Source organism: Sprattus sprattus (assembly GCF_963457725.1).
Source record: "Sprattus sprattus genome assembly, chromosome: 3".
NCBI lineage: Eukaryota > Metazoa > Chordata > Actinopteri > Clupeiformes > Clupeidae > Sprattus > Sprattus sprattus.
In genome coordinates this window covers 44,814,041-44,828,207 of record NC_137922.1, presented here as the reverse complement: position 1 = coordinate 44,828,207, position 14,167 = coordinate 44,814,041, and the positions used below count along the sequence as shown (strand labels likewise).

Here is a 14,167-nt window from a genome sequence, read left to right as displayed (position 1 = left end):
ATTTACATCAGCCCTTGCCCCAAATGGTCTGTTTACAGCTCAATTTGAGTGTCCCATTTTGACAGTATGGGTGTTCCACCACCAATGTCCTCTAAAAAGATTTGAGGCTTGGTCAGCTGTGGTTTGAAGAGGTGTCAATATTGTTTTCATTTTAGTTTTTAAACTGTTTAAAATATACCTAAAATGTATTTTAAAATGTATATTATGATGTTTTAGTCTATATGGCATTAAGTTTAAAGTAAAAAATGACAGAGAACTTTGAAATGTCCCAAAACTGACCCACTTTACCAGTCTTCCCGATACGCTACCTATCCGACATTCCACTCCATAATTTGGGCCTAATAGTAGGCATGTTTCTAAAAACATGTTTTGCAAAGTGGCTGGGAACAAACTAACTGCAGCTGAATTGAGTGATTTGTTGTGCAGCCTACCCAGTGCAAATCTGGCCCCTAACTAAGTCCCTCCTCCCCTCCCACCCTAACTCAACCAAACCAGTCAGAAAACAGAAGCACGGCATGGCTTTTTTCATCTCCATGGAAACAGCCCCTTTGGGTTCCCTGTGCTCTTTTTGTTTTCTTCTGTTCCGTTTCATGATGATGTATTTTGTTTTGGCATTCCAAAAAATCTCATTAAAGAGGTACTCAGAGTGGAGAGAGAGTGGGGGAGGGGAGGGGGGTTGGTGGAGGGAGGGGAGAGCCAAATATCTCGAGATGTGATTCCAAAGAAAAGGCGTACAAAAAAAACAACAATGTTTAGTCTAATAAAAAAAAAAGATTAAGAGACATGTTCACGATGACTTCACAGCCTCTCCCCACAGATGGCGTGTTGTAATGGCTTCACTCCTACTTGCGTTCGGCCCAGAGTCTCTGCTCTCCTCTCGCTGCCCATGGGAGGCTATCCAGTTGAATGCCCTTTTTGTCGGGAAACACTGGGTCGTTTCTGCTCGCACAGAATAGGCCCGGCCCGGGTAATTTAGTGGCTCTGCCAGGGAGGCTGAGCTCACCCAAATGACAACAATGGCAAACTTTATTGCTTCACCTCAAGGGGTGAACAAAAACTGTCAGAGAGGCAGAAATCAAATAGGCCTAGGTTGTTGTTGTTGTTGTGTTCTGTTGTTGTTGTTGTTGTTGCTGTTGTTTTCTCCACATACACTGACTCTCTTAAGCTTGTTTTATCCCTCACTGTCAGGTTATGCGGCTCTACCTCATAGTATTGCTAACTCAATAGATGCCATCAAATTATATGCTGAATAATTAATAAACAGGCTGTAATTAATTCGATAGGAACAGGAACCTGTCGAACGCAACATACCTGCTTCAACGTTCCACACTTGATCATACCGTGTTCCATTGAGCATGAGCAAGAAGAGACAAGTTCCCCTGGTGATTACTGCCACCTCCCGGTCAGTTTAGGGACCTGATTGATAAACCATAAATTAAAATTTACAGTAAAGGTCTTATCATTTTACTTAGACTTACATCCCTCTCAAACTCGAACAAGCTTTTTCTCTCACTCTCTCAGATAAGAAAAAAGAAGAAATTCTACTCGGTATGTTTTTAGCCAAAAGAAAGATGACGAAAATATAGTTCAGAATAACTTTATGACACACTAATTAGGTCAATATGCAATCATGCAAAATTCCAAACTGGCATGGTGTAGCCTAAGAAATGGTTTCACAGATAGGCTAAGTTTTAACACATAAGTTTATCATGAGTGTGTGAGATAAAAAATACAAACTTGATAAAAATGTAGTGAATTTGAATTCGGGAATTCAAAAGCGGTTTAGTATTAACACTAATTAGACGTAACTCAATAAGACAAAGTTCATCAAATAATTGACAAGTACCGCATCCTTACTGTCGTAAAAACATATTTTTGCCCTTGTCGTCTTTTTGAAATCGCTTCATGGTTTACGATAGTATTACGTAAGCGCAGTCTCTTTCGCCTTTACGGCAGAACGTGGTGGAGGTCAGAGATGTTCCTTGCTGTCGGTTTTGAAACATCTTTGGAGATAACTGTATTCCCCGCGTGTTTGTCTATTTTTTTTATTCATTTCAAAGACATTAACATATAGCAAATCGTCTGTTCTTGACCAGGCTCTTGATCAGATTTGCTGGTAGACCTATAACGTTTCGGTTAACTAAAATCTAGCAGTGAGGTAACAGCTAGCTTTCAAGCTTAGCTAGCTAAACTCACCATTAAACATGGATAACAACTCGTCCGCTAAAGGAGGATTCGGTGGAATGGGTGGCATGTTTGGTGGAGGAGCTCCTGAATATTCAAATACAGAACTCGCTGGAGTGCCTTGTAAGTACAATTGATATCCTTAGCACCTACATAAAGGTCTTGAGAGATAGCGGCTAGCAGATAATTTAGCTAACAGTACATGACTTCCATGATCACATAACGTTAGTGGACACCCGATAAACCTGATATTTTTTAGTTATAACCTTTTGGGACATTTTGTTTAATGTCTCTTATGATTTTTGGTTTTCACAGTGACTGGCATGAGTCCTCTATCGCCTTATCTCAATGTCGACCCCCGTTACCTGGCGCAGGTAAGTTGTCAAGCAGATGTCAACTCCCATTTTCAACTCGCCATTTTCACTAATAACAACTTAATAATGTGTCTTGCCTGTCAGTTTTGAAATATTATATTCTAACCTCTTGTCTGAATGTTTGTCATTCAAAGGACTCAGATGAATTTATACTGCCTATGGGGGCGAGCAAAACTCGTGGTCGTTTCGAACTGGCTTTCTTCACTATCGGCGGATGCTGCATGACTGGTAAGTCTTCTTAAGAGGTAAGCTGCCGTCGTCACAACGAATTCATTTGTGCCATGTAGACGAGATTCTATCCTCAGTGTTGTGCTTTTATTTCCCCTGCAGGTTGCGCATTCGGAGTAGTCAATGGTCTCCGCATGGGTATAACCGAGACCAGAGATATGCCCTGGTCCAAACCACGAAATGTACAGTAAGTGTCTGGGGCTGGGAGACGGACAATATTTTGAGGGTCATTGTGTCTTATGTAGGACACACTTGTTTTACTGTTTGTTTCTGTATGAGAGAGGGGCAGACTGAAGTGGTTGACAGTTAACCTCTCTTGACCATTTGCTTATCTCCTTTGTTTTGGTAGGATCCTGAACTTAATCACAAGACAGGGAGCATCATGGGCAAACACAGTTGGCTCTGTGGGTAAGGACAACATCTTATAGCCTTTTAAAACAAACACACTTGACTGTGGGTAAGGACAACATCTTATGGCCTTTTAAAACAAACACACTTGACTGTGGGTAAGGAAGGACAACATCTTATAGCCTTTTAAAACAAACAAACTTGACTGTGGGTAAGGACAACATCTTATGGCCTTTTAAAACAAACACACTTGACTGTGGGTAAGGACAACATCTTATGGCCTTTTAAAACAAACACACTTGACTGTGGGTAAGGACAACATCTTATAGCCTTTTAAAACAAACAAACTTGACTGTGGGTAAGGACAACATCTTATGGCCTTTTAAAACAAACACACTTGACTGTGGGTAAGGACAACATCTTATAGCCTTTTAAAACAAACACACTTGACTGTGGGTAAGGAAGGACAACATCTTATGGCCTTTTAACACACTTGACTGTGGGTAAGGAAGGACAACATCTTATGGCCTTTTAAAACAAACACACTTGACTGTGGGTAAGGACAACATCTTATGGCCTTGTAAAACCTATTCCACGCCATTTCTGTCATATTAACGAGAGATGCGTAAAGATTGTCAGTGTTAAAGTATGGCTCAAGTTGTTGTAAATAGAATACTTTATTGATCCCCCAAAGGGGAATTGTCAGGTTGCAGGAAATGACATAAAAGACAAAAACTCACATAAATTACCTAAGAAACACAATATATGAAGTTTTTGTGTGTCATTATGTGGTGGCCTTTCTTTCTGGGTGTGATGTTAATTGTGCGATGTCTTTTTTTTTAATACCTCCACATTGCCAGCCTTGCTGTATAGTGTGTTTGGCGTGGCCATTGAAAAGGTCCGAGGAGCTGAAGATGACATCAACACACTAGCTGCTGGCACTCTCTCTGGAATGCTGTATAAATCCACAAGTGAGTGGCTGTGTATTCAGTGTTCATAGTTTCTTTGGGGATTATGTGGTTAATGTGGAAAAAACGTGTGGTGATGAAATACAATGATCAGAGTCAGTCACAGTCCGGTGGGCAGTGCAGTCCACTTATTGTGAAGTGTGTTACCACTGCTAACGTGTAGTTCAGTGGTCCCCAAATGGCGGCCCGTGGGCCAGATCCGGCCCGGGTACAGCACATTTTTGGCCCGCGACGTCGTAAAAAAAAAAAAACATTTTTTTTTTTTTTTTTTTTTTAAGATTAACGCTCTTTTTGGCCTCGCAAACTGTGTAGTAGGCTAACGTTACGGTTTGAGTGATGGTGAGCGTGATACGGCGAAATGTTTGATAAAAAGCTTCTGAATAGAAAGTTTACCTTTTAAAAGTTGTGCAAAAGAAGCGAGCTTCACTGTCAACGGGCAGCTTTTCAGCAGAGTCTGAAATGTGCACTTTATAATTTTATTTTGTACACCCCTGTTTGGCAATGTTGTTTTTCAATAAAATAAAACATTGCATAAAGCAAGCCAATCCACTTTTCCATGATAAGAGCATTAAAATAAAATTTGCGATTAATTAATTTGTGATTAATCATGATTAAATATTTCAATCGTTTGACAGCACTAATAAAAACTGTTATTTTTTTAAACCGCTGTCATTTTTTTGGGGGGGGGGGGGTTGTTGGCCCTCAGCCTCACTTGCTTTACATAATTTGGCCCTTGGGGAAAAATAATTGGGGACCACTGGTGTAGTTGATGTTCTTTTTTAAGTGCCTGTCAGTGCTTTTACGTTAGTATTTCTTTACATAGAAATTCAGAATATCTATTCTCAACTGTGACTCTTTGTGTGTGTGTGTGTGTGTGTGTCTGCAGGCGGTCTCAAAGGTGTTGCCAGAGGAGGCCTCGCAGGCTTGGCTTTGACAGGTCTCTACGCTTTGTACAACAACTGGGATCACCTGAAGGGCTCATCCCCTTCACGCTACTGACCTTCACCCCAGAGGACACTGGGATAATGGAGGAATGACTGGCAGGGGGGTGGCCAAGTCACTGACTTTTAAAATGGGACTCCATCCTGGCACCCCCACACCCAAATACCCACCCCTTCTCCCTCTCCCTTTTCTCTTCACCCCACGGAGGTGGTCAGGCTCGGCCACCGGGACCAGAAGATCTCTGTTTAGGTTTTACTCAACATATTTATTAATCAGGCAAATCATGCCTAAGATGAAACGCCGTGATGATGTTTTTGTTTTCTTACCTGAGGCCTAACAAGAAGAAGAAGAATGTAGACATTTAAGGGTGATCTCTGAAGATCAAAGGCACTTTCATAGTCCCAACGTGTCCATGGTCAAATGTACTTGTGCCGTACAATCCTCTCAAATCAGTGTTCACATGAAGGTCATTGTCTCTACATCAGCTCTGGCGGAGGTCGTGTCAGAGTTCCAGAACGCTCTATTCCCAGACGACCAAAGGACTTCGCTCCGTCAACGGTCTAATATGTAATGAAAGCCTTTGTGTCGTCAAGACTGTTGGTGTACATGTGTGGCATGAAATGAAGGCTTGTTTGAATCGCAGCGTGAAGACGTGCCCTCGTGCTAGTCGTGTCCTTGTTGGCCATCGAAAGGCTCTATCCATAAATAAAAATATAAAAACTAGTCTCTATTTTAATCATTTTTCTGAGTCAGTAATTCTCAGTGATTCACTGATGTACTGTTTGCCATGATTAGGTATTACTGCTAAAAGTTTACTAGATTAATGGCTGAATAAATGCTAGAATGTGTTTTTCTTTTGGTGGGAAAGTTTAGATCCAAAACAGTTCATCTGAAGTGTTGCTATTTTACCCTCCTTTATTGTATCTCTGTAATTAGGTGTGAAAATCTGTCCTTTATCACCAAATCTGCAAATGTAGGCATGGTAACGGGGAAAAAAACTAGGTGACGGGGTAATCCCTAAGGACATCAGTAAGGTCAAATTCACTTTTAGCTCAACAACTCGTTTTCACTCAGACTTTTAACCCTATAACAACAAAAAGTGTGCTTTTGTAGCGATTTATTCAGGGTCAGGCAGCAGTGGTGCTTTTGTTGTGGATGTTTCTGGTGACATTGTCACTGATAAACAATGCTATGTTATTCCATGTCGCCATTTTCAGCGGCTAACACGTTATTGGTGAACAACTGTAGTGCAAACGACAGTATTTGCAGCTTCTCTTTTTCTGCAAGTCCCCCTCAGGAGGGGAGATGCTGTTTTATTATGTTAAGTAGACGACTGAAAATGGTAATGATGTCTTATGAGTGGCCATTGTAGGAATGAAAAACAGTCTTAAATATACGAAGCTGCTCTAATATACAGCACACACTTGAACACTGCATACGCTTGAACACTGCACACACTTGAACACATGGCAGTTGCCACATTCCACAGTTCTCAGACTCATTTGCGGAGTTTCTGCAGTGTCTTGAAACATTTATGATAAAGTAACCGGTACTAATTTGTATGGTACAACAAAAATGTATTTAGTTTAATTTCAATTCACATAAGGCTGTTATGTTAGGTAAACTTCTATTTGTCTAGGTGGTACAAGGACAAAACACAAAATCCATATGCTTTGTGTGACCAACTTTTTTCTTCTTTTTGTTTGTAACCATAGCTTCACCACTACATGGAACTCCCATAGAGATCTGTATATGCATATGCTGTGAAAGCTACCGGCTGAACAGGAATGAGAAGTCATCATGTAGAAGCAAGTGAGCTACTCTCCTGTAGTCTGGTAACTTCCTTAGTTTCTCCTAGAGGGGTTGATGACCCTCCCTCACCCCCCCACCCCTTTGCTCACCAGAGAGAGAAAAGAAAGACGGGATAGCGAGCATGTGTGACCACGACAGTATTTTAGCATGTAAATGTGTGTAAGTGTGTGTGTGTGTGTGTGGCGGGGTCATGGTTGTACATGCGTCCCAGGGTCTCAGGCACAGAGAAGCAAAACAGCAGAGCGCAACATAGTCCTACTGGCATCACACTGTAACCGAAGCAACTGTTGCTATGGTGATGTTGGCCCACCCTCCATGCTGAGGACGAGGCGTGGAACAGATGGAGGGAAGAAGGGGCCGCACCCTGCACCTCCCCCTAACCAGAGTGCAGGCATAACTCCCCCTTGTGGAGAGCGGGAGAGAGAGATGAGTGAGAGGAAATGGATGTTGAAGGGGGTGGGGGGAGATCAGTGCAGGAAGAAATCCCTGATCCTGGTGGCCTCGATCCAGGGGATGTAGGTGCCGGTGCGGGTGAACACACTGGGCTTGTTCTCCACGGTGCAGCCGATCGGGCCGAAGCTCACCACGCCGTGCACCTCCCAACGGTCCCGGCCCAGCTGGCAGAGCAGAGGACCACCAGAGTCACCCTGAGGAGGACAGAAGACACATGAGCGGCAGGCCGGAGAGGTGAGTTACCTAGCTAAAGTTAAATAAAGATGAGTGGCAGTCCTGTAAGGTGAGTTACCTGGCTGAAGGTAAACTAAGATAAGTGTCAGTCCTGTAAGGTGAGTTACCTAGCTAAAGTTAAACTAAGATGAGTGTCAGTACTGTAAGGTGAGTTACCTGGCTAAAATTAAACTAAGATTAGTGGTTTTCCGGAAAGGTGAGTTACCTGGCTAAAGGTAAACTAAGATGAGTGGTCTTCCGGAAAGGTGAGCTACCTAGCTTAAGTTAAATTAAAATAAGTGTTCTTCCGGAAAGGAGAGTTACCTAGCTAAAGTTAAATTAAGATGAGTGCTCTTCCGGAAAGGTGAGTTACCAAGCTAAAGGTAAACTAAGATTAGTGTCAGTCCTGTGAGGTGAGTTACCTGGCTGAAGTTAAACTAAGATAAGTGTCAGTCCTTAAAGGTGAGTTGCCTGGCTAAAGTTTAACTAAGATTAGTGGTCTTCCGGGAAGGTGAGTTACCTAGTTAAAGTTAAATTAAGATGAGTGTTCTTCCGGACAAGTGAGTTAGCATGCTAAAGTTAAATTAAGATGAGTGTTCTTCCGGACAGGAGAGGTACCAAGCTTAAGGTAAACTGAGATGAGTGTTCGGCTGGAAGACGATACACATTGATACACAGGCTATGATCTAAATTAATTTGGTCGGGGAAAATCTTTGTCATGATGTGAGGGTGAAGTTCTACTGTGCTGTTAGTCTCCTTGTAAGTAGATTTAAGTGTATAGGTAAAGCCTTAGACATGATTTGTCTGTTTGTTTTCTGGTGGTTTGTGAAGGCCCATTATAATGAAGTGGACCTTAGTGTGCTTTAGCCTATAGCCTGTAATTCACCTGGCAGGCAGCAGGGGGCCCCTCTGTGTCCCTGAACCCTGCGCAGATCATGGAGTCGCGCACACGGTCCCCCCAGAACTTCTTCTGCCGGCATGTCTTGTAGTCGATGATGGGGAGTCGGGCCTGGTTCAGGGCCTCAGCCAGTGACACATTCTCCTTCCCACCTGAGGAGAAACAGTGGCACAATAGAACGTCAAAGAACACAGAACAAAAACAAATACAGGCATGAATCTGCAGGGCTCTGTTTGTTTTGTGGTTTTGACTTTTGACTGGTTTTAGGTTAGTTGCGTTGTAACGAGAAAATAAGGGTCCCCTGTGTCTCCCTTCAGCCAATGATTTGTTCACTACTATACTACCCTGTACCCCAGTGAAAAACTACCACTGTGAGGTAGGTGCTGGCTGGTTGTCTGTACCTCACGGGTCAAGGTGACTGGCTTCAAACTTGATGTCTTTGAACATCTCAGCCTTACTGGTCTAGGGTCATTTGTACACTCTAGGGACTCCTCTACACTTGTTCTCTCCTGATCTTGCAGTCCTGTGAAACCCAGGTGTGCCCTCTATGCATTCACCACTGAGCATCCCTAGTCTGGGTTCATGTGTAAACTCTAGGTTGTCTAGAGACATCTACACATGTTGTGCCACTAATGCATTGGTGAGAGTACACCACTTGTGCTCAGTACTGTGTATTACTGGTCTAGGTTCATTTGTACAATCTCAGGACTCATGTACACTTGTTCACAGCTGATTCTGTGGCCTTGCAATACACAAGGTTGGACTGCGTTTGTTTCAGTACTCTGAATTTCGGGTGTGGGTTGGTGTGGCTCCGTACCCCTTGTGTCGCCCCATCCGGTGACCCAGCAGTATTGTCCGGGTTTGAGGTTGATCTGCTTGCGCGGCAGGCAGGCGTAGCGGACGAAGTTGCTGGGCTGGATATCGGTGCCGGCCTTGACCAGGGCGATGTCGTAGTCCAGCTCGCTGTGCGCCGGGTAGCGGAAGTGCTCGTGCCGGTAGATGCGCTTGACGGGGAACATGCGCTCCGCATTCTCTGAGCGTTTCAGCTGGTGCTTCCCAACGACGATGCGCCAGCTCCCAGGATCCTCAGCCTTCCCTCTGTGGCAGAGTGGGATGCAAGTCGGTTATCCTCCACTAATCAAAAGTGTGCCTTTTTATATGATGTGCCTGCATGCATATGCCTTTTACTCCAAATATGCATGGACATATGTTTATCTGATTGTATGACTGTGTGTACATGTATGTACATTTATTTGTATGAGTGAATGTGTTTCAAAGTGTCAACTTTGCCAAATGAATAACCATAAATGTATGAGAATGATTTTAGTGCCCTCTGAGATGAAAGTGGTGGTTCTTACTTCTGGAAGCACCAAGTTCTTGTGGAACAGAGTCGTGGATGTTTGTATGAAAGTATGGAAATGCATGAATGGGTGTGTAAATGAGTATGTATGTTTGTGAATGTGTTTCTTGTGGAAAAGTATGCATGTGTATATGAGTATGTAAGGTTGTGTATATGTGATTAATATTGACAAGGGTTGTAATGGTTCTTACTTCTGAAAGCAGTGAGCAGCTGTGAGCACCCAGTTCTTGTGAATCAGAGTTCCTCCACACACGTGGATGTAGTGCTTACTGCCCCTGGGACGAACCTGCACAAAGTCAGGGAAACATACACTTTATATACATTACACTTTATATCCAATCTTCCACAGCCATATTGGGTCATACACATCCAGTCCAAACCCTTACCAGAACCCTCTGTTATGGGATATAACCATGTCATGAACAGGTCTTTACAGGTACCATATTTTGGGATTATTTCCCATGATAGATTATGATTATGTTTGATGCTGTCACAGCGAACTAGCTTGTGGCATGCTTTATTATGTCACAACGTCATTTAAAATATCTTACACTGTAAAATATCTCATGCTAGCGTGACAATTACCAGTCTTGGTAACATGACACACATCTTATTAGACACTAACTGTCTTGATGATGATGATGGTTATGTCTATATCATGTTGGAAGTGGCAAAAGTGTATGTGTTGTGTGGCTGGGCAGTATTGATAGAATGGACGAACGGAGGGCTAGAGAGACTAGTGTAGCCTGCACTGATTAGCATCTGCTTGATTTTATTACCTGCAGTGAGACCTGCCATGGCCAGGAATGAGGCCTAGCTTCATTGCCAGAGACGATGCGTTCCGCTGTGTTGGGCTTAAAGTGGGACAGGCCGCAGTCCTTGGGCCAGTCTAAAGGGGAGATAAGAGCAGAGAGAGCAATAAAGCATGCAGTTCCTGGTGGCGAATCCCACAGAGTGCCTCACTGACAGTGTCGGAAAGAGTACGACTGACAATATGGTAGCCAAGCAACATGATCTTGCGGGGCCAGGTGGCAGTATGTAATGAGTTATATGGTCTGGAGGTAACTTGTTTTATGTTTATACCAAATTTATTGTAGAGCGCAGCTAGATGCTAAGTGAGGTCTTACTGCTTGCTCATATTGGCATAATGAAAATATGTCAGAGTAGTGATGTCAAGGCCATTAAGAATAGGACCTCCTGTGACCAAATATGTTCACAAGGAACTGTTCTTAAGATGTTTGTACAATGTTGTTTTGTGTATATATATATAAAAGGCTCCTGTTTTGATTTTTTTTTTTACTCAACAATAGGGTCCCTTTACCACTGAGTGGCACCAGAGAATATGGTATGTCATATGACATACAGAATTCTAGAACACCCTTCACCATGTGGTAAAAGGTCCCAAGCAAAGCCCTTTGTCTCAGTGGTGCCATGGTGATATGAGCTGCCCAGCCCCACACGCTCTGCAGCAATCCTCCCAATGTAAAAACAAAAACAACAACAACAAATAAACAGAGTATCCCCTAACTTCTTCAACTTCTTATGCACTTAAAAAACCCTACTCCCTACTTTTTGACTCCCTAATAATTACTTTGTACTAAACACCTGAAAAACTGACGCTTTGATTCTGGTTTTTCCCCCTTAACTAACTATTTACTTGTATTGCATCTCACTTCTGCTGTACTTCGTATCATAGCAAAAAATTGCAGGAAATCCCACGAATGGCAGCAAAAGAAATACAAATTAATTTGATCAGGAGCTGGAGAAGCTTTTCAAATGAGATAAGATTAAGAAAAAGTAAATTGAGATCCAAATTAAATTAAATAAAGTAAATTATTTAAATGCATTATTGCAATTCTGGATTAGTTCTGACTGAAAACATCCAGCCAAACTGCAGTAAACTGTAGATGACTGATGATAGGTGAGAAGTAAAATAAGGAAACACGAAAGATGAAACGGCATAAAGCTGCAAAAGCAGTTTCACATTTAAAAAAAAAAAAAGACTAAAGAGCGAGAACACTATTCGGAATAGAGCTCCAAATTCAGAAGAAGGTCAGTGGAGAAATGAATGCAGGTTTAGACTGGTTTGTAACTGACTGAAAATATCCAACTTAATTGAATGGTTGATAGATCATAGATGAAGACACACTGATCACGGCTGGACACCGCCGCGGTTGCTCACCCAGGTGAAGGACCTTGTGCTGGGGGTGCAGGCCGGGGGCGGCAGCGGGGGAGGAGGCCACTTGCAAGAGCAGGGTCGGGCACAGCAGCAGCAGCAGCAGCAGCAGCAGCGGCAGCGGGTGGAGGAGACTCCAGGCTTTCATGATCCAGGCTAACAGCTAGCAGCTAACAGCAGCCGCTCTCAAACACCCAGCATTTATACCCCGATCTGGGCTGGGGCCTGCCTTTGTGCCCCTCCACAGAACCGGACAAAGAGTGGCCCCACAATGCAGCCAGCCAACACCAACCCCCCACCCCCCCCATACAAAACTGGATTGTTCTGGTGGGGAGGCTGGTGGAGGTAAGTTGGCCCCAGTGCACGCTGGGAATTCCATCAGCACTTTCATCTCATCCAGACCCGCGCCCCAGTATCTGGATGCAACGCAAAACAAGCTACCCACAATGCACTGCTCCCTCCTCCTTCTGCCCAAGGTCACGCCACCTCCCTCACGGTTTTTTGTAGGTCATGAGGGATGACCGTGACCTTGAGGTGACCTTCTTCAGTGTTCCACCCAATCAGGTACACTTGACAACCAGTTTGTTGTGGTGACAGACTTTTGTCAGAATTTTGTATGAAGATTGTGATTGATGTTAATAAATTAGCAGACTTCAGTGATAGTGAGATTTAGTTGCTGTTTAAAAAAACAGAAGTGAGGCAAATTATCCTATTCAGGCTGATAACTATAAAATACACAGAACTATTTGGGACTGTAACAAAAAATGTATGAGAACCTCAGAGTATGGAGCTAAAGCCTGCTAGTACCTGTATGTTTGAATGTTCATAGAGTACATCTAAGGCCCGCCCGCTTCTCATCAACCTGGAAAAACATAAACATGCTTTGTTTACAGTAAGCTTTACATTGTTTGTCCAGTTGGTGTTTAGTCGAGGCACAGCTTTAGTTACAGTAGACTCGTGTCATGATGTGACAACATGTGAAATGTTGAATAACTATTCTTTGAACTTCCTGTTTTGGTCCTGGACAGAACAAGCTTATAGAGAGGCTCCCTGGACATGCTCTACTATCTCTCTTACACACACACACAGACACACACACACACACACACACACACACACACACACACACACACACACACACACACACACACACACACACACACCTGGACATGCTCTTCTATCTCTCTTACAAACAGAATAGAGCTTTGTTGTGCTCGAGCATCATGAACTGTACATGTGAAACACACACACACACACACACGCACACACACACTACACAAACACACATACTACGCACACACACACACATCAGCCTCCACAAGTCCGGAGTCACACACACACACACACACACACACACACACACACACACACACACACACACACACACTCACACTCACACACACACTCACACACACACTCACCACGTAGTACACACACGCATACAGACACACACGCACACAGACACACACACACACACACACACACGCACGCACACACACGCATACATACACACACACTACACACACTTCACAAACACACTCACTACACACACACAGAAGGCCACACACCTGTTGTTCATCCTAGGCCTGCAAGAGAAAGGCCTCTCTGCCCTTTGGGTCCTTTAATGTGCTGAATGCCGTCAGGGAATGTGCCGGATCATCCGAATGTTGAAAAGTCGTCATGAAAAGCTGTGGAAATGTCCAGCTGGCAGCAGGAACGGACGATGCCCAGTTCACTAAGTTTACTAGGGCGCCCAGAGAGAGAGAGAGCCCCCTCCACAGCCCAACTGGGACTCATAAACAGCCAACAGGCCCCTCAGTCACGCTCCAGACCAGCTGATATTTGGTGATAATTCGTGAATATCCGTTTCCCATGACCTACCACAGAAGGACCTATAAGGTGATTTCACTCTACCTTTAATGCTGTTTGGTGCTCAGTCTGATATTTAACGAAACAGCCAGGAGAGGGAAGGATTCACGGAAAACTACATCTCCCATAACCTACCACAGAAGGAGCTTTAAGGTCATCCCAAGGCCCATTTGAAGTCTGGTTCTCATTTGTATATAAAACTAAGCAACCAGGAGAGGGAATGGTTTACTTTCACAATTTCTGATAACCCGCCACAGGAGTTCTAAAATTATCTTAGTGACAAAAGACCCATCAGATCTTATGATCTGAAAAAGATAATCTGATCTGAAGTAAAATGTCTAA

At 43.4% G+C, this 14,167-nt stretch overlaps 2 protein-coding genes across 2 annotated transcripts; one reads left to right on the top strand and one right to left on the bottom strand.

Moving 5' to 3' along the window:
- The first annotated feature begins 1,951 nt into the window (after positions 1-1,951).
- On the top strand, positions 1,952-5,764 carry timm23a (translocase of inner mitochondrial membrane 23 homolog a (yeast)). The gene is made up of 7 exons (XM_080834465.1): positions 1,952-2,307; positions 2,500-2,558; positions 2,693-2,786; positions 2,889-2,973; positions 3,136-3,194; positions 3,995-4,105; positions 4,989-5,764. Exons 1-7 carry the CDS (start codon positions 2,205-2,207, stop codon positions 5,099-5,101), a joined length of 624 nt encoding a protein of 207 aa, XP_080690591.1. The 5' UTR covers positions 1,952-2,204; the 3' UTR covers positions 5,102-5,764.
- Positions 5,765-7,323: 1,559 nt separating this feature from the next.
- LOC308362790 (elastase-1) lies at positions 7,324-12,104 on the bottom strand (the record flags this gene model as incomplete). The annotated part of the gene is made up of 6 exons (XM_080835515.1): positions 7,324-7,503; positions 8,409-8,572; positions 9,238-9,518; positions 9,972-10,066; positions 10,560-10,669; positions 11,963-12,104. 6 exons carry the CDS (start codon positions 12,102-12,104, stop codon positions 7,324-7,326), a joined length of 972 nt encoding a protein of 323 aa, XP_080691641.1.
- Positions 12,105-14,167: the final 2,063 nt, after the last annotated feature.

Excerpts from the sequence above, each read along its gene's own strand:
- timm23a (XM_080834465.1), top strand. The coding sequence starts at position 2,205 with ATGGATAACAACTCGTCCGCTAAAGGAGGATTCGGTGGAATGGGTGGC. Across the intron at positions 2,974-3,135 it reads TCCAAACCACGAAATGTACA|GATCCTGAACTTAATCACAA; the intron begins GTAAGTGTCTGG and ends TTGTTTTGGTAG. Across the intron at positions 4,106-4,988 it reads AATGCTGTATAAATCCACAA|GCGGTCTCAAAGGTGTTGCC; the intron begins GTGAGTGGCTGT and ends GTGTGTCTGCAG.